The sequence below is a fragment of the Nothoprocta perdicaria genome, unplaced genomic scaffold, assembly GCF_003342845.1.
Source record: "Nothoprocta perdicaria isolate Ctin4 unplaced genomic scaffold, notPer1 scaffold_1, whole genome shotgun sequence".
Taxonomy (NCBI): domain Eukaryota; kingdom Metazoa; phylum Chordata; class Aves; order Tinamiformes; family Tinamidae; genus Nothoprocta; species Nothoprocta perdicaria.
The window spans coordinates 11,336,704-11,355,258 of NW_020454093.1; the positions used below are offsets into that span (position 1 = coordinate 11,336,704).

The 18,555-nt window shown below is 37.8% G+C and overlaps 1 protein-coding gene across 1 annotated transcript in view; it reads right to left on the reverse strand.

The window, feature by feature from the left end:
* The window catches only part of PARP8 (poly(ADP-ribose) polymerase family member 8), a 103,823-nt gene that overhangs the window by 44,474 nt on the left and 40,794 nt on the right, over positions 1–18,555 (reverse strand). Inside the window, exons 3-5 of the mRNA XM_026035605.1 lie at positions 6,868–6,905; positions 1,569–1,658; positions 473–543 (exon numbers count right to left, since the gene is read on the reverse strand). Of these exons, the coding sequence (XP_025891390.1) occupies positions 473–543; positions 1,569–1,658; positions 6,868–6,905 (199 nt within the window). The remainder of the gene's footprint in view (positions 1–472; positions 544–1,568; positions 1,659–6,867; positions 6,906–18,555) is intronic.

Consider the following 18,555-nt stretch of genomic DNA (forward strand, 5'->3'; position numbering starts at 1 on the left):
ATCCGACATAAACAAGACTGTGACTGGAAGGCCTTAATTTTCCAGGTGCTATTTATGGTCAATAGTGTCTTGAAGAGTCCCAGAGACTCAAGCAGGATTACTGGAGACCACAGGAATAGGMAAGGAGCTGATAAATGGGATGTGGTGCTGTGTGCAATACCACTGTAGAAAGTRACAGCATCTCGATCAGCTTCCATAGCACAACTATATTTCTAGAGCAGGCAGGGTCTACTCCATTGCTCAACAAGCACGAATATAAATATCAAGACTGCACCTCCCAGGGTGACAGCATCCATGTCCCAACTAAGCAATTCAGTGGGGAATCACCCAGTGAAATGTGCCCACCTTCTGAAACAGGCAAACCCTCAGTTCTGGTAAGTATGCTTTTTAGTAAGTATATTTTCATATTTAATTATTCTCTGCAGTTCATTAATTCATCTTTTGCTAAAATATACATATAAAAAGTACATACCTCTCCATTCTCCCTTTGTAATTTTGATTTTATGGATAAGCAGTAGTTGACATCGCTGGTTTTCCTTAATTCTTAAAAAAAAAAAAAAAAAAAAAAGAGAGAGAGAGAATAAGGAACATTCTCATACAAAGAGCTAAAATACATAACTGGAGTAGAGTTGACAAGATTTATTTATTATTAAATTACAGACTTATCTGCAATATAAATTTATTTTAAAATTCTGACTATAACGACCCTTTTTATTTTTGAGTGCCACCCCACCAATTTCCATAAATTTTTTCTTGATTTACATTGGTACAAATGAGATCAGGGACTGAAGATAGTATTAGTTTTCCAATGGAATTCAAAATAATTGTTAAAAAAAATGCCCTAAAGCATTGTAATAATAATAAAAAGACTGTAATGTCCAGGGCTCCTATCTGATGAACTGCTTGCTAAAATTAAGACTACTCTATGCAGTCTCTCCTCCAAGCCAAAATCATCAGGGAATTTGGCTGCCTAAATCTGGTAAAACAAACAAACAAAAACACCACCTCCATGGAGTGTACACAAATCTTGATTACCTACTGCATAAAAGTGTCCTTTCATGTAGATCATGGAAATAACTTCATGTGAAAAGGATCCTAAAATTTCTTATTACGGGGAGAAAAACATTTTCTACAGCCTTATATTTTGAAATGGCTGAATAATTTTGTTTCAAATTTTCTGAAATAATTCATCAGAGACAATGGTAGCTAGAGAAAATTTCATCCCCAGTGATGAAGATCTAGTGACGTTTTAAACAAATGAACGTGAGAACTTATAATTGGGAAGTGTTAAGCACCTTAACTGGATTCAAGGAGAGAGGCGCTAGCACAGACTGCAAGACATTAAAAGAATAAAACACATTCTGCCTACACAGTTGTGTTGATCCCAGAAAGAAGTATTTTAATTGCTTCTATTCTCAAATGTGGGACAATACGTTATAGCAAGTCTATGAAGAAATTGCAAGCTACACAGTCATACGCATTGACACATCTCTTTATACAAAGTGTATGGAGTCTTGGCTTTTCTCACCAAAAGTGAACTTGACAAAACACTTGTGACTTAAGATTACCTGTAGCAATCTGGTGGAAAATTACTGGAATTGGCTCTGTTGTAACTAACACATCTTCATCATTATCTGAACTGGAAACATATGTGTTATCTACAAAAGAAGACAGGTTGTACATTGAAGTTGAATGGCACTACACCACTTCCCATGACAACCCTCCCACGTTCACTCTTGTAACATAGGGAACCCCATCCCACATAGCAACGGAAGTTCAGCACAGTAATCTTCCTGGCATCTTTTGTTGTTGTTGTTGTTATTGTTTCTTTCCTCTGTGTTTGATAATAACAAAAAGTTTCAGAATGAAAATGAAAGATTGAGACCAAATTTTATATGAGCAAAATCCTATTAATTCCAGTGTTGTGCTGTTCACAAATAACCAAAAGTACTGCTCAAACCATCCCACAAAGCTCATGCAGGTCTGAGCCAGCCTCTTCCCAAATAAAAACTTGTTTGGTGTTTCCTGCCGTGTCTGACACTAAAAATCAAGACGGGGCTAGTGAGCAGAGCAAAGGCAGGATTCAGAACTGTGTAGTAGTAAAACAACATTATGAAAAACATCTCTGATCCTTTTGGCTGGTTCTACAGAAGATATGATGTTAAATGTATCTGTAATTATGGGAGAAATTTCCTTCTGCCTGGGTGCAGGAAAAAACATCTTTCATTCAACCATGCAACTTAAACCTATGATATGAAGAATCTATTCTGAGCTTTCTTTCACAATTTCAAGTTAGAGGGAAGATATTATATTTGTGATTTTTTTCTTTTGTTTTTGAAATAATTCTTTAGTAACAATCAGCAAGGAGCAGCACTCTTTATGTTCTATCCGCAGAAGCTAATTTTGTGTGAATTGTTGAACTGCCTATGATGGTAATAAAATTTTGTTTTCTACTGATCTGGGCTGAATTGGAACTTATGCTCTCGAGCAGAAATGCTGGCGATTACTATAATAATAAAAAGATAGAATGAGAGAACTGAAACCAGGACTTGATCTACCGTGATGCTGCCACTCTGGTCCCTCTTCATCAAAGGGCATAAAATGGTACGTCACCTTAAGCCTGCTGCTGTGCCTGGGTCTTTCTGCCTTTGACTGCTGCGCTTCCAGTGAAATGTTAAAAATGTAGCATTAATTTGTAAGTAACACAGGTAATATCGTTTGCATGACAGTGGTTTTAGAGGCGGTTGCAAGAGCAGAGCCTCCGTGGCAGCGGCGGCGGCTCCCTGAGGCGCGTGGCAGGGAGCAGCTGCTCGCAGACAAGCGCGTGGGGCTTTCCCAGCCTGCAGCCACCCTCCGTGTCACCTTCTCACGGAAGTGCCACGGCTGACACTGCCTCACACCTTCGCCCAGTCTCGGCGCAGCTGACCACGTTTTCCACTGTGTCAGCACCGTTTCGGCCTGACGCTTTCCTAGGCTCGGGCCTGTGGCTTGATGCTACCAAGCTGAAGCAGTGCAAAAAGCAACGTCCTCATCTGGCTGTAAATATACCTAGTACAAGGTGTACATATAGATGGATGAAAAGAAATCCACATGCTAGAATTTATTGCTGTATTGTATGAAAAGGCAGGAAATACACATGAAACAGTAGGAAACCATCTGTGCTGTACCAAATACAGAATTACCAAGATACACATATATGGAGGGRAAAAAAAAGGCTGTTCAGTGACAGGTTTGTTTATAGATTTTAATTATATTTTTATGTCCACTGCTTATCATTTTTTCTTGGCAACTGGATAATAAATTTTCACTACCAAATTTTGTTTTCCTTGTCGATTTGTTGAGTGCTTTTTTTTTTTTCTTAACTTCTGTCAGTCTAGTGAAACCTGAAACTAAGACACTGCTTTAGGTTTACTTCCTTCAGCCTCTAGCAAACTGTGCCCAAGAGCATCTCTTCTCTTTAGCAGAGCTCACCTGAACCTAATGCAGGAATACAACACAGATCTCATTGCCAAAGTGCTTCTCTTTATCACTGCTGTGATCAACCGAGTTCTAAGAAGAGGGTGTTTCTGTTCATGTGAATGTAATCCATAAATCACCGYAATAATAGACAACAGCAGCTCTACAAGTTTGACAGCCAGCATGCATCACTCCGAACATTGATTCATTAGCAAAATGCTTGCTGCTGTGATGGTTCTCACAGGAGTCATGATTGATTCAGATTAATGGAACTTTAGTCTACTCATTGATGTGAGAGTCTAACTGCTCCTGAGGAACACTGTTTTCCCCCTCAGTTGTATCAGTGTTATGAGAAAATGGTTACAAAGCTTTTTTGATGAAACTTATTAGTCATCTCTTAAATTTTCACTGATAAAAATAGCACAATTTCAGCAAAGTGTAAAAACTTTGAGATATTACTGTCTCAACACTATTCCTATTAAGTTCTTTGGGGTTTCTTTATGAGCATACTTTTAGCTTTTGCTTACAATTATGAAACTTTCAAATGCTTCCCATTATTTAAAACTGTCATGCTAGTTCTCATGTTAGTTCTCATAGCTATGCTTTAACACTTAGTTGTTTGAAAGCTTTTGGTGCAAATATGAACCAACTCACCCATAGCATCACGCTGTTATCAATGCCAAAATACTGCTGCTAGGTACAGAATACAATGTAGGGAGCTAAAATATATTCAGTATCCAAAGCCGCTCTTATAGTATCTAAAATTCATTTGTCATGGTATCACTTCTAACTGAACAAACCTCAGTTGTAGAGTAACTTAATTTCTTCTCTTTTCATCTATTTATTAAATACACTAGCAACTTACGTGATGATCAGCTGTGACAGCCTTCTCCTGAATTTCCAAATTCAATTCACTGTGTATTACACAGTCTCAGTTTCTAAAGGATATTAATTTGATACCTCTACAAGCTAAGAGAGTTAAGTCTTGATCTGAGAAGACTTATCCCGTGGTATTTTGTTTGATGGGTAAATACTCTTCTGAACTAGCAGCAATACTTCAAGACCATTTTGCAGCTRAGGGAGATACCAGCACAGCGCTTTCAAGATATGACACCAGGACAACCTGACATGTCTCTGAAACATCCCTTAAAATACATGCAAGAGAAGAGACTGTCACAGTCAGTAGCAGTGTTAGGTTCAARGTTTAGTACAAAGAAAGTTGTACATCCAACCTGCTTGGATGCAGCCCTGTGCCACGTGCTCTAGRTGACCCTGCGTGAGCAGGGGGGTTGGACTCGATGACCTCTGAGGTCYCTTCCAACCTTCGGCATTCTATGATTCTATGATTCTAAAGGCAAAAGCTCTGCTTCTCCAAGTCAAAAGGGATCTCATTAAGCCCAAAGCTGTAAAAYAGCAAAGAATCATTATGATTCCTAACACAGTAAACACCCTTCATCGCAAAGCAAACATCTATACTACAAAAGCTTGMGACAAGAATGATAGCAGCTCTTCCATAGGCTTGAAGGCTTTGGTGTTAATAACAAAAATCCCCCTCAACAAGCTAGCTACAATGCAAAAGGCTCAAATTCTAGCTCACTTTAAAATACAGGAGCTGATAGAGAATATTTTACAAGTTTTAGTGACACTGATTCAAAGGCACTAGCCTTGTAGAACAACAGAGCGTGCTGCATACAGCACCTGCAAAGGAGGTTTGGGCTCTGGCAGACAGGAGAGTTTGCCAGGAAATAAGACCTCATTTGGTGTGGGACTCACTGCTGGTTCGATACTCTGGTTTTGTGACTTAGCGTAGGGCTTCCCAGATACTAAGTTCTGTGTCTTTGCAAAAGTTCACACTAAAATGAATAAATCCATTGCCAACATTTTATAAATGAAAAAGTTAATGACATATGATGCAGATTTCTTCCACTGCTTGTTCCTTCTTTCACTGTCATGTCAATGGGACAGTCAAGCAATCAAGTTACAATTCGTATGACTGTGTTTCTCCAGTTACTACATGCTTAATAGATGAGCATTAGTATCAATTTTTCCTCTATTTTTTTACTGGKGAGAAAAACCTCTCAAACACTGTGAGCATTCTTTCATAAAGTCTACTCTGTTTAACATCAGTGCTGAGTCTGACTTCTCTCTGCATCTGCTTCAAACACTGGTTCTGTGAACAGACAGTACACTCCTGCTATCAGGGTACAAGTCCAAAACTTTACTTTTTCAGAGAATCTAAAAGAAATAAAAAATCTACTATCTGGTGTAGACTATGCTAAAAAAATGCAATTCAATAGTATCATCAAAAAACTTCTCTTAAGCACTTCCTTGTCTATGTTTATCCTGACTTCCCTCTTCTKCTAATCTCTATGCCACCAACAGTAGTGTCTGTGTGAATGAAACCAGGGAAATAAGAGAGATATGGAGCTACTGGAGCAAGTCCAACAAAAGGCTACTAAGATGATTAAGGCACTGAAGCATCTCGCATACGACAGGACCAAGGCTATCAGCCTGGACAGCAGACTGAGCGGGTGGATCTTATCAATGTTTTTAAGCGTCTGAAGAGGAGATTGCAAAAAGGAAACTGCCAAATGCCTTTGAGCAATGGCCAGTGATAGGGCAAGTGGTAACAGGTACAAACTGAGAAATGGGAAGTTCTCTCTGAACATAAAACTTCTTTATTGCGAGGGTGCCCAGGGAGACTGACCCAGCTTGAGCAGGATGGGTTGGACAGGATGGGTTGGACTAGAAGAGCTCTGAATGGTCCCTTCCAACCTCAATTTTCTGTGATTCTGTTACATGACTTAGCTGAGGAATTCCTTCTTCCCTTGCRTGGTTGTCTTCCACATGGATCATTCCCCTTGTTTAAGGTCACCATGCTCCTGCCAACCCAGCTCAGGGTATATCAAGGAGTTGGGAATGAGTAGCTAGAGACATTACCTGAGACATACACACACRCAACCCACGGGCCCAGCAAACTCTGAGGAATAACAAAACACGTACCACACGCTTAACTTGAAGAACATGGGCRGTTTCATTAAGGCCTGACATAGCGAAGTGCTTTGCTGGACAAGCGCCAGATTGCTCAGCCTCTTGAAAGATCAAGCCTTATCTATCTTGCCAAAAAGGAATTGAGCACTTTCAGATCTCTGACACTGATGGCTCCTGACACTGAAAGCATCACAATCCCTGGCCTCAGGAAACTTGTGAACCACGTTTTCTCACCCTGAYTCAGCTGACAAATGATGCCTGAAAAGGAGATATGACTGTGAAGATAAAACAGCTAATGGAGAATGATTAGCATAAGGATGTACCTGGAACACATCAACACCCTTTCAAATATTCTCATCCGAACACTGCAAATTGCGATAACACGCATACATTGTCATGGACAAGAATGTTGCACTGTACCTGGGTAATCCTCAGAGACATGCACTGAATAGGACACACTGCAATAAGAAAAAAAAAAGGGAAACACAGAATTAATAACAATAACATTAACTGCATTAACTGCTGGCATAATTTTTTTTTCTATTTTGTATTATTTTACATTTATTTATAGATTTCTGACAGTTTCCAGGGCAAGAAGTAACAGCTATTTTGACAGTTTTTGAAGTGCTTAGCTGAAAAAAATATATAGTGTAATGCCCACTTTGAAAGCTTACTTTGCTAAATTGGCACATCCTGAATACAACATTCTTAAGAACATTGAGACTACATAATATTCATTTTAGGACAGTATTGCACAATGTTTGTACTTATGCTTTAAAAAGCAAACAAAACTCTATGAACATCATGACTAGAAAAGTCTTTTTTACTGCATGTGTTCCTGAGGTTTACTCAAAGCTCAACAGAAAGCCCTCCCTGCYGGCTGGGTACCCCCAGTGTTCCCATTACTGGCAACATTAGTTTTGTATAGTTTGGACTCCTTTCTCTGGTCAAAATACCATAATTATAGAAGTTATGACAATATTCTTTGACCTCTCAAGTGGGTTGAAATCAAACTCAAAAGAGCCACAGTGACACTAGAAGTAGCTTCATTACTCAGATTATCTGAACCTGAATACAGAAATACAAATACATGTTCCCAGTCCTTGAGTTCTCAAGGTGTTTTCCCTGCCCCTCAGTGTGATGCTCACTGAACTCACTGCTGTGAACAGGACAAATGGGTAAAATGGTCTGTTCAGGTGTACAAGTACCCACTGAGTCCTGTTATTTTTTAAGGTTACCATACATCTTCCTTTTTGCATTAAATAAATTCAACTCTGGAACATGCTGAACACTTTCTGTTGTGTAATTCAAATCCTTTCCACTTCTGAATCCTATAAATTGCATGTGCCAACCTACACGTTTAAATAATACATGATGTGTGCTCACGCCTGCAGTGAGTTAAGCAGACATACAAAGGCAGGATGGCAGAGTGCTCTGAATAAATTTTCATATGTTCTGCACATCACCAAAACTTCATTCAGTGGATCATTCTAAATTAGGTGGATACAGCTGCTATGTAGACTGTAAATATATAGGTTTTTTTTTTCTCTCTCTCTCAAGGAGAGAAGTGAGCTCTCCTTTCACAATCCAATGAGCATGGGAGGCAATCCCTAAGACAAGGTACATCTCATACCTTCTTCCATAAGTGAATCTATTACAGCACAGCTCTGTCAGCTTTTTGCAGATAATTTATTCCAGCAAAATTCATTTTATGCATTGTTTGATTAAGAAGATGCCTGTTTCCTCAATAGCGCACATGTTCACATAAATGGAAGCAGAAAGAGTGTTTATTACAGCTGACAGCACATTTAGCCACATAACTCTTTGATAGCTTCAGTCATGCCAGCATTAAATCYCATCATCATGTAAATTTATCATTTTGTGATTTTTCTCTTTTAGTTATTTTTCAGACATCTGGAACAGGCAGTGTCTGTATCCCTTCATCTTGGATCATTTTCCCTGAAGACGGGGTATTTAAAGCTAAATAATCTGCTGTGGCATTAGCTGACACTATTTCGAAGACAGCARTCTCCCAAAAAGGGGGGTGTATCACCCCATGCAGGACAGGAAGCTTACAGATGTGTTTGTAAACATAAATTCTTCCTTCTACCACCAAAATAAACCCTTCCAAATAGAATAAAGAACAATAAAATGTCCATCACAGTGAGTATGGTCTGACATTCAAAGGGAGAGTCATAGAAGTGGCAGAGTTCCCATACTTGGAAATGTTCAAAACTCAACTGACGCTCAGCAACCTAATCTAGACTTGAAGCTGGATGTAACTTCAAAGTTGGTTTTGCTCTGAATGGCATGTGGAGCAGATGACCTGCACAGGTCTCCTCCCACCCAAATTACTGTATGTTCCTATGTGCATGTTTCCTATGACAGTGTTTCTCTTTCTTCTTCATCATGTGGTGGCTGTCACAGAAGCATCTGTGGCCACAGTAAATGGAAAACTCAGGTGGAAAAAACCCCTATGCAGTCTTGTGAGATAGAACTGGGGAAAAGTTAAAGGGAAAGGTTGAAAAAAGAAAAACGTTGTAGAGTAAAATTATTCTGTCACCCCAGTCATAAAAACTGTCCCTTCCCCCCCCCCGAGATATAACTTAGCCTCCAAAATATGATGTCACCTCTATCTAAATCCCAAACCAAAATCAAATGACGAAATATGTGCTCTAACCATGGAATCTGAGAGGCCTGAACTGCCACGTAAGACAAAAAAAAAGAAAAAAAAAGGAGATGTGAGCCAAAGCTTAAAGAACAAAATACTTACATCTAAATAAAAGCAGTTACAAGTTGTGATTAGTAAACTAAATTCCTAAATTAAGTCACTAGTGTTAAGGTCCTCATGAGAACCATTTATTATGCTGAGTGTATTTAATTTGAAGCTGCTAACTGTTTACATGATTAGCCTCTCCACACGCAGAGAGGAATATCCATTTGTTTTTCTTCTATTTAAACTCTTATTTTCAGCACATGCCAGGCTCCCTGGGCTGATCTCTCTTGAGTGTCCGGGGACCAGTCTGGGGATATACTTTGAGAAGTGCAGTGCCAGAGAAAGCTTAAGGGCTCTTAGATGAGCCATTCCTCTCTCATATATTTGAGCCCATAGCTGGGGAGAATAAATGGTTGGTTTGAGCCCCCCACAGAACACTCACACTTTGCTTGGCCTTGCAGTCATATGCCGGTCACATTCAGACTATGGAAAAAGTCAAAATAAAATAACTCAATGGAAGAGAACTGGTTTTCTGACCCAACTCACCTTAGCAATGATCGCATATGATCACAGTTTGACACACTTTCTACACTCAGGAAAACAGCATCCTATCACTTAATTCATCAGAAGACAAGACACCAAACTAAGAAAGGTCTCTTTAGAGGTTCCAGTCCTGCAGTCATTGAACCATTTTCCCACTGACTGGAAAGACATTTAGAGCCAAGACAGGAACACAGGACTGTGATGGCCTAAAGCACTTTCCATAATCACAAGCCCTACTGAATATGTAGATGTTAACACCTCTCAGTATTAAATCATCACAGAGCTAAGGAAAGCCTTTACTGAAGCAGCTTTCTTGTTTAAGAAAGGCAACTGGAACTAATTTAGGTCTGGTCTCCACATAGAAGTACAACATGATTATTCCAGTGAGGGATGTGATTTTTCCTTCTGGCAGTGCAGTTGCACTGGACAACCCTGCTGCAGTTACACTGCTATAAATACAGCTTACAGAAATCTAATTTATTTCCATTTCCATAAACACATTCTAACCAGCCAACTACTCATGATCGTTCTAAAGTTATATCACTTTAGCTATATGAACACAGCTAAACCCTTGGGTGAAACAAAGCCCTTGTGACCATATTTATCTGTTTTGTTCAGCTTAGTCTCTTTGCAGAAGGGATCCTAAGTATATATATTCCTCCTTTAAGCTCAAAACAACTTCACACTGGAAATAGTCTTGAAAAATTTCTGTTATTTGGCAAACAATAAAATATCATATGAGAAATATCATGTATCACTACTCTTAAGATTTTGATGCTCTTATCACTTGAAACAATATTCACATGTAGAGCTCTTGCCTTACTTTAGTAGCAATCCTATTTATGGTGCATTTCTTGCAGGCATTTTCTAGTGTTTTTTCAAAATACCAGTTCTTTCTTTAGAGAGATTATCCTGTAAAGATCTATATGCATTTGAGAACTGATTTATAAACCAGATAAGGATGCACAACATAACTGCAATTTTTCAAAACATTTAATACCACTTTAATACAGAACAAGCAAATCTACCCACATTTAGCATTACTTGAATTTCCCTGAACTGTTTAGAAAGGAATTTCAGCCTGTGTAGACTCACAATTTGCAGCGTCAGGATCCATATCCACATTATTTAGCAAGCTGTCAAACCACATGCCACCAAGAACATGTGTCACTAATGCTTTAAGATTTTACAGAGTTAGGAATAACTCAAGGGTTATTTCTAGCCTGGCCTTCGGATATCCCTGACAAATAACTTTTTTTTTTTTTTTTTAAATGATACTAAGCCATGCTCCTATACCATCGTGCTAAATGGCTTTACCTCTTTTGAGACTCTATAATCAGCACAGAGTCCAAACTGATCATGCTACTGGCACAAGGCAGGAAAAAGAATGCCAAAATATAAACCCCTAAGCAAATGAAAAAAAAAATCCATGAAAACCTGAAATGGCTGCAAAGCAAAAGTTACTGAAACAAAGCACATCCAAAAATGAAAAAAAAGGGGAGGGGGAGAAGGGAAGAAGAGTAACTTTCTAACGGCTTAAATGTAACTTTTTACAGTTTTTCATGTGTTTAGCACATATGGTTGGACTCGATGTTGAAGGTCCTTTCCAACCACAATGATTCTGTGATTCTATCAAGAAAAATGAGCGATAGCAGTGTTCTTCCATAAAGCCAAGCTTCCTGATATAAACTTGCATCAGCCACTGTGCCCAGCTTTACGACTCTAAATCAATTTGCAATATTGTTTCCCGTGCCCAGATTGTAGGGTTTACGCAGCAAGGTTTACACCAGGGATGAGGCTTTCATCCCAAAGCTGTTATCAGTGACGTTATAGCTGAAGAACATGACGTGTCATCCCACCCAATTCACATTATCTCACCTCATGCCACCTGCAGTTTCTCTCTAGGAATGAATCCCGTTAAGCCGAATTTCCAGCTGTTTTACACAGCAGGAACAGCATGAAACATCTGGCACAAGTCTCCGATTTATGCCTATTGAATAGTTACGACAGACAATTTAACCAGCTGTGTCCCACGGCAGCAGCTGAATTATTGCCTTATTAAGTGTGGAGATTGTGATCTAGTTTCTATTCCAGTTCTAGCTGCTTCTCCCAGAGCCAGGGATCCATGCACTAACACTGTAGTTTTAAAAGCCTGTTCAAGAAAGGAAACAAGCCTTTTGCTGTGTGGACGTTTATGGCAATCTAACAGCAATATGCAACGCATTAGAAAAGATACAGAGAAAACACAACCCAACCACAATGGGGCYAGAACTGCACATACTATATTATGTTCTTAAGCTATCCATAACCCTAGGTCTATCGCATCAAGGAATTAATGCGCCAACATAAAAACATCTATCAAGGGCTGTTCCTGAAGACTAAGACTGTAAACTATTGACAAATATTTGATTAAATACTCTTCTAAAATTAAATGTCAGGACCAATTTCTGAATGTGTTGGTGAGCTAAAAGAAAGGTCAGTGAAACTTTTTAAACAAAAATAAAAATATCCTAGAAAAAACTTATTAAATGTATTTATAAAATACCTTTTTAATGATCTGAATATTATTTTTGAAAGCACTGGATGAAAGGCCTAATATTTTTACGCTCTACAGTAGGCGAAGCAATGAGAAGGAATGAGAACAAGGCTGAACTGCAGATTTAACTAAAATTGTATTCTTATACCATTTGCTAGCTATAAACTATCACAATTATTACTTATTCTATAACGTTAAACTGAGGGCAACATTTAATGAAAGGCCATGAATTATTCAGAAAATGCTTCCATTCCCGTTTTCAGGCTTTTAATCCATTAGCTTCAAAAATGGCCAAACCTTTGAATGGATTCCTATAATTTTCATTCCCTTTAACCTTCTCCCTCAGAAAGATCACAATTCCATTCCGACACCTAACCTCCCAATTACTTCTCTTCTGACTAGGTTATTTTTACAAACCTGCCTCTATAACGAGTCCATCTACCAGTACAGGTGATTCTCTTTTCTAGTAGCTGCTCTGAGATCTGGTTTGAAACTTAAAAGCTTGGGAATAAAACACATCACAAGTAAAGGCAAAATGCACTGATTTCAAAAGATGTACAGTGGGACCTCCTCCACACAAAACTTCCAGATTACATTCCTATAACATCTAAAATTTGAAGAAGTACYATGCAAGTTAGTAAGAGACATAAAAATGTAGGTACTAACCACCTGAAAAAGCAGACATGCAATTTTTGCAAAAGTTTTGGAGTAYGTAGAAACAGAAACAAAACCCATTGCCTTTTTTTTTTTTTTTGCAACTAACACTATTTAAATATTAGGAAATTCTCTAATAAGAATTACAATTGTAAGCTAATGGTTTAATATTCTGCTGCAGTCTTCTCATTTGTATGAAGATGACATACATGCACACAAGAGCAGAAGAGTCCCAGCAGCCTTATACGGCTAAAAGATCTCTTCAGCTTAACTGACAGTGCCAAGAGACAAACCTGCCAAAATTCCAGTTTGGTGACCTTTTAAATTAYGTTTTATGTTGAAAAGAGTGCAAACAAAATGACTATAAAACAACTGAAAAATAAGCAGAAAGCAGTTACTTGCAGTTAAGCCACGCAAACTTAATGCAAGCTTTCGTTTTGAGGCTGGAAACCCCCATGAGCGACCAAGAAATGATAGTTCTGCTGGTAATTTATGAACAATTAGCAAAATGCTTAAGCACTTGGTATGTACAACTATGATTCTATTAAATACTTCAATATTTCTACACAGCTCTACAAAAAACCCATTTTATAAGAGCAACAATTTTGCTCTTCCACTCTGAATAAATCCATCCCACTCTGGACACATCAGCTAAGGGCTAAACTAAAGCCAGTTTTCAGAAATGCACATGAAGCTATGGCAGCATTCAGTGTTTCTTAATCAGGTAAATTATTTAATCAACTAGGGCCAGTATTGACTTTATAAATGTATTTAGTTAAACAAACTGGAGACTTAGTAAATTTTAAATGCATGGCAAATCACATTTATGAGTAAAATCAATACTATTTTAAAGAGCCAAATGAAAAGATCAGCCAGTATTGCATTTCATTCAAGGCATCTTTACAGTAAGGTCCAAGTATTGGGACAAAAACATAAATAGAAGCAAAAAAAAAGGTTTCAGTTATGTAAAACAATGACCACAAAACGACACTTGCCTCTTTACGCATACATAGAGAGATGAATACACAGAATCAGGCCAGCTAGAACTATGGAAGATAGGACATCATATGACATAACTCTGAAAATAGAAGCTCGCATAAAGGCTTGGCAAATAACAAAAAATACACAGTCCTTCTGCTCTTGCATGCAGTCAAATAAACATTGAAGCAGAGAATTTTTTTTTAAACACCGAAATACACACTGATGTAATTAAATAAAATTAGTCAAAAGCAACATATTTATCTTCCAGAAATGAGAATTAAAAGTCCTCAAATGAGACAGAAATTAAATGGACAAATTCTCATGCAGATCTTAGCACAATTGAGAGAACAGTGACCATTAACCAACTGTAGCAAGAATATTCTCACAAAACTAAAAACATTTTCTTTTCTGTTACTGAATTTAGAGCTTGAATTAAATCCCATCGAGACCCAAGGCAGCCTTTAGTACTTGACAAAGAAGATTACGGATGAGTTGCACACAGAATACAAGATTCCCAGTCTCTGCCATGCTCCTGGCATTTCTATCAACAAGTATGTAACTGCTTTGCTACAATTTTGAAGAAGTATTCTAAGGAGTGTACATTTTGGTGTGCATTTTTAAAAATATTTTTCACATTTGAAGCTTGCTATATAACTATTAAATCTTTTCACAACTATGCCTTTTTTTTATCCTGGATTCCTTCCTAAAACAAAGCTCCAGGATTTCAAAACAACTTTTTAAATATTCTTAAAAACATTTAAAATGTGCTTGTCTGTATGCGAGAAATTTGTTTTCAGATACAGGGGACATTTTTAATATTCTGAAACACATTAATTCAATCATTTTTTATCCCCTGTGATCTAATAATTGATGACCCAGCAACAGCCACTGTTATTTTTACAACTAGAAACAGCCAGGTGCTTGCAAAGAATTAAAATCTGCTGATAGACTCTTYATTCCTTCCACCATGTATCAAATTTCCCTGTGGGGCACCTGCAATTATACATAAAACAGTAACGAGTGACTCTGAGTAATCGTTTCCTCTGAATGCTGGAGAATGTGCGTGTGACGACATATGAAGACTCAGAGGCAACTATAACATTTCTTTTTAATGGCAAATGAAAACTACTCCAAAGACACATGAGCAACGTCAATAYGTCAAAAACGGCACCGCTTTCATTTCCTGACACAACCTAGAGGACCAGAGGTGCTGAGTCAAAGCTATCGTAGGTTTGCATTTGTCACTAAGAATAATTGTGCTACCAGTCCTTTCACACAGGCAAAGTGCATCTGAATCAAATGGTGAGTGGTATTCAGAAAGTGCTAATTCATTTAGCAAATCATTCAAATAAGGGGGCTGCAGAAGACTGCAGCTTAACCATTTCCCTTTTATAAAGTTTCCCATGAAAAAAAGTGTGACAACTTCTAGTAAATGTATGGTAATGTACTGGATTAATGACATCAACAAGCAAAATAAATATATATTTATTACTAATAAAACAACAGAATCAGAAGACATGGAGAAAACAAACACCTGTTTGCTTTCATGAGAACCATTTGTTTTTTATATAGGAAGAAATAAGTCATTAAGATATGGCTTCAGGTATAAAGCCAAGTGATCCAAAACCAGGTTGAATCAGAACTATGCGAACAGCTACCCCCAGAACAACAGAGGTGGGATCTTGCAGTGACCTTGGGCTGACCAGGTCCCACCATCTGTGTCATTGTTAGACCTGTGTTAGACCTGTCTTCCGTACTCCTTCACTAATCCTAGTGGTGTGAATTCTGCCTCCACAGCCTCCATTAGATCTTCAAACAATTTCAATTTTCCCCAGAGCTCAGAATAAATTCTGGACCTCTCTGCTCAGCTCATGTGTGACCTAAGCAATATAGATGATGATGATGATGATGATGATGATAGCCTTTAGCAATGCTATTTCCAGTGCTGGGCCCACTTGTTTATTTTTTACTTTCAAGTAAGGTTTTTCCACTTTTTAAATTATTTCTCTTTATTTTGGGACATTACTGTGAGAAACAAGCCCTTGATATGAGCCTTTAAAGAAGCCAATTAAGAGTTATCTCAAAAGCCTGTTTTGGTCCACATGTACCTRTTGGGATTCACTCTAGTAAGGCTTACTAGACCTACACTAGAAATGTATTTCTGGTAACACTGCTTTCAATTCCTGTTTCATTCACGTAACAGCACAGGAAATCCTGTCCAGCCCCTGTATGGAGTCCTTAAGTCGAGATGTTTCAAAATGAAAATACAAGGAAACAAACAAAAATAGTCACCATTCTAAGAAAGAGAACGTGGAAAATTGCAAACTGAATRGTTAGAATTTAGCAATGTCTCAAGCAACAGAAAACAGTTCTTACTGACAGTGTTCTGTCATAAGAACTATTATCCAATCATAACCCTACTCACTAGTTATTAAATACATAAATTATGCTTTAATAAATCCATAGAGCCATGAACTCTTTGCCTTCAACAAGTCCTTTTCCTTTACATGCAGTATTTTGCTAAAGAGCAAGGTTCTAGGCATACTTAGATCCCTCTACATATTCATTAATTAGTTGGCATTTTGCTTGTTTGTCTAATGAGGTGTGCAACAGCCACTGCTGTGTAGGGAAAAAATGACAAATTGAAATACTTGGGCGCTAGTCAGTTCTCTCAGGTATCTGATGGCATTCGATTTTTTTCCATAAATTTCCTAATACTTCATGGTATTGTTGAAATGTCCTACTTTTGGATCAAAATATATTTTTYTGTAACTTCCATATCTAGAGCTTCCATTAGCATCAGCATAAAGAAAACATATAACTTAAAACTGCAGAATTTGGACTTCAAAACATAACTTTTATGAATATTTAATACTGACAACTGCATAACCTTTGTACATGTTCAAYATATAATAATGGCATAGGGCAAGAGTCTCAATAGATGTTTACCTATAAAACTGCACATAGTGGTTTATTCATAGCAATATAACACGCTCACATCATTCAGGTCCCTGCGGATTAGGGCAAACAATTATTTATCAGTTGCTCAGAAATACACAGTCTTCCAGCCTGGTAAATAAGGTGGTGACCAGCCCCTCTGAAAACTGCTAGACGGCAAAACACCACCAACCCATATGCATGGCTATTACTTCAAGGCAGCGATGGCTGTTTCACACTCCTATGCCATAAAGCTGCAAGGACTGCTCGCAGAACTAAAAGACTGTCTCATTTTGATATAACATTACACTAGCATGGTCAAAATACACCCTTTTCTGTAGGTGGAGGAAGATACACAATAGCTAGCCTCAGTTCCAGCTTGTTTTGTCTCCTCAGGCCAATATAGTCCTAACTGCAGTGGTACAACTGAGAACATGAAACAAGAGTTGGTCAAATTGGTCTCTGGATCCAGGATAGAATATCTTTGACCTCCCTGCTACTATTCCACAGCATCCCTGTAATCGTGAACAGCAAGCAAAACAGAAAAGTTAGTGTGAGATAGCAAGATACTATTTTTTTTCTTAGCCCATGATAGTTTAAGTTTTAGGTTACAGGTTAAATAAGCAGTTTAAATACTTAAAATTTAAATAAGCAATAGTCTAAATACAACGTTTCATCCTGGGCATCCTTAGCAGTAGAAAGGCAGTAAACTGGAGGTAGTTCAAGCATCACTAAGAAACCACTGTCAATCTGACAGAACAGGCCAGTGTGGAAAAAAGATGTTCAGACAGATGGTTATATGTAGCGTGGCAAATCAGTGAGCAAGTGTGGTAGAAAATACAATGAGGTGGAAGAGACATGCTTTCCAGGGTGCAAACATGAAGATGGATATCATTTATATGATGGCCTAAGGGAAAATGGCAAGCCATATTTAGGTAAAATTAGAGGAAAGAGTAGATCCAGGATGAAAATCAGAAACTGTGAATGCCATTAAGCAGAGAATTAGTCTCCTGGGGAAATGGTAGAAGGTTAATCGCACAGTCATTTTAAATCAGTCTGAAAAAAAGTGCTAAAATTTATGGAACAATTTTGCATTGGCAATGATACTAACTACATTTTCCATTACTAGTTTCAACTTAGAATGGGTAAAAAGTTACTCGTCTTTCTCACTAGTTGCTCAGAGGAAAAAGTTGTAGCTTGAATATGACATTGATGACTCTCAATGTTACTCAGAAAAAAATTCAAAGTATATCCCTTGTACCATAACTCAAGAGCATGCAGAACAATAGCAGCAGGGAATTGGAGTTCAAGAGCTTTTTATGCATTTGAAGTGTCAGCATCAGCTAAGATCTGAAAGCAGTTCTTCCACCAACTTCTCATGAATTTTAGCTGCTCCTGAACTCTGATTTGCTCTTTGTAACAGAATGCAATAGAAAGCACATTGCAGTATTTTTTCTTCAAGCACAATTAGTAACCAGTCCATCTAATTGGGAATAATTTCTAAATATAAGTTCTGTTCTTTGAGGCAAAAGAACAGCTACTAAATACATGGCTGATGACAGAATACTATACTTCATGCCATATCCAAATAATCATACTTGAATTTTTTCTGACAGACATTCCTATAAAAATGGAATAAACATTAGAACAGACTACAGAACAAACATAGATAATTTTAGTATATTATCCCTAACATGTAGTTAGTGTTTCAGTATTATTTTAATTTGAAAAGACTTTTTTT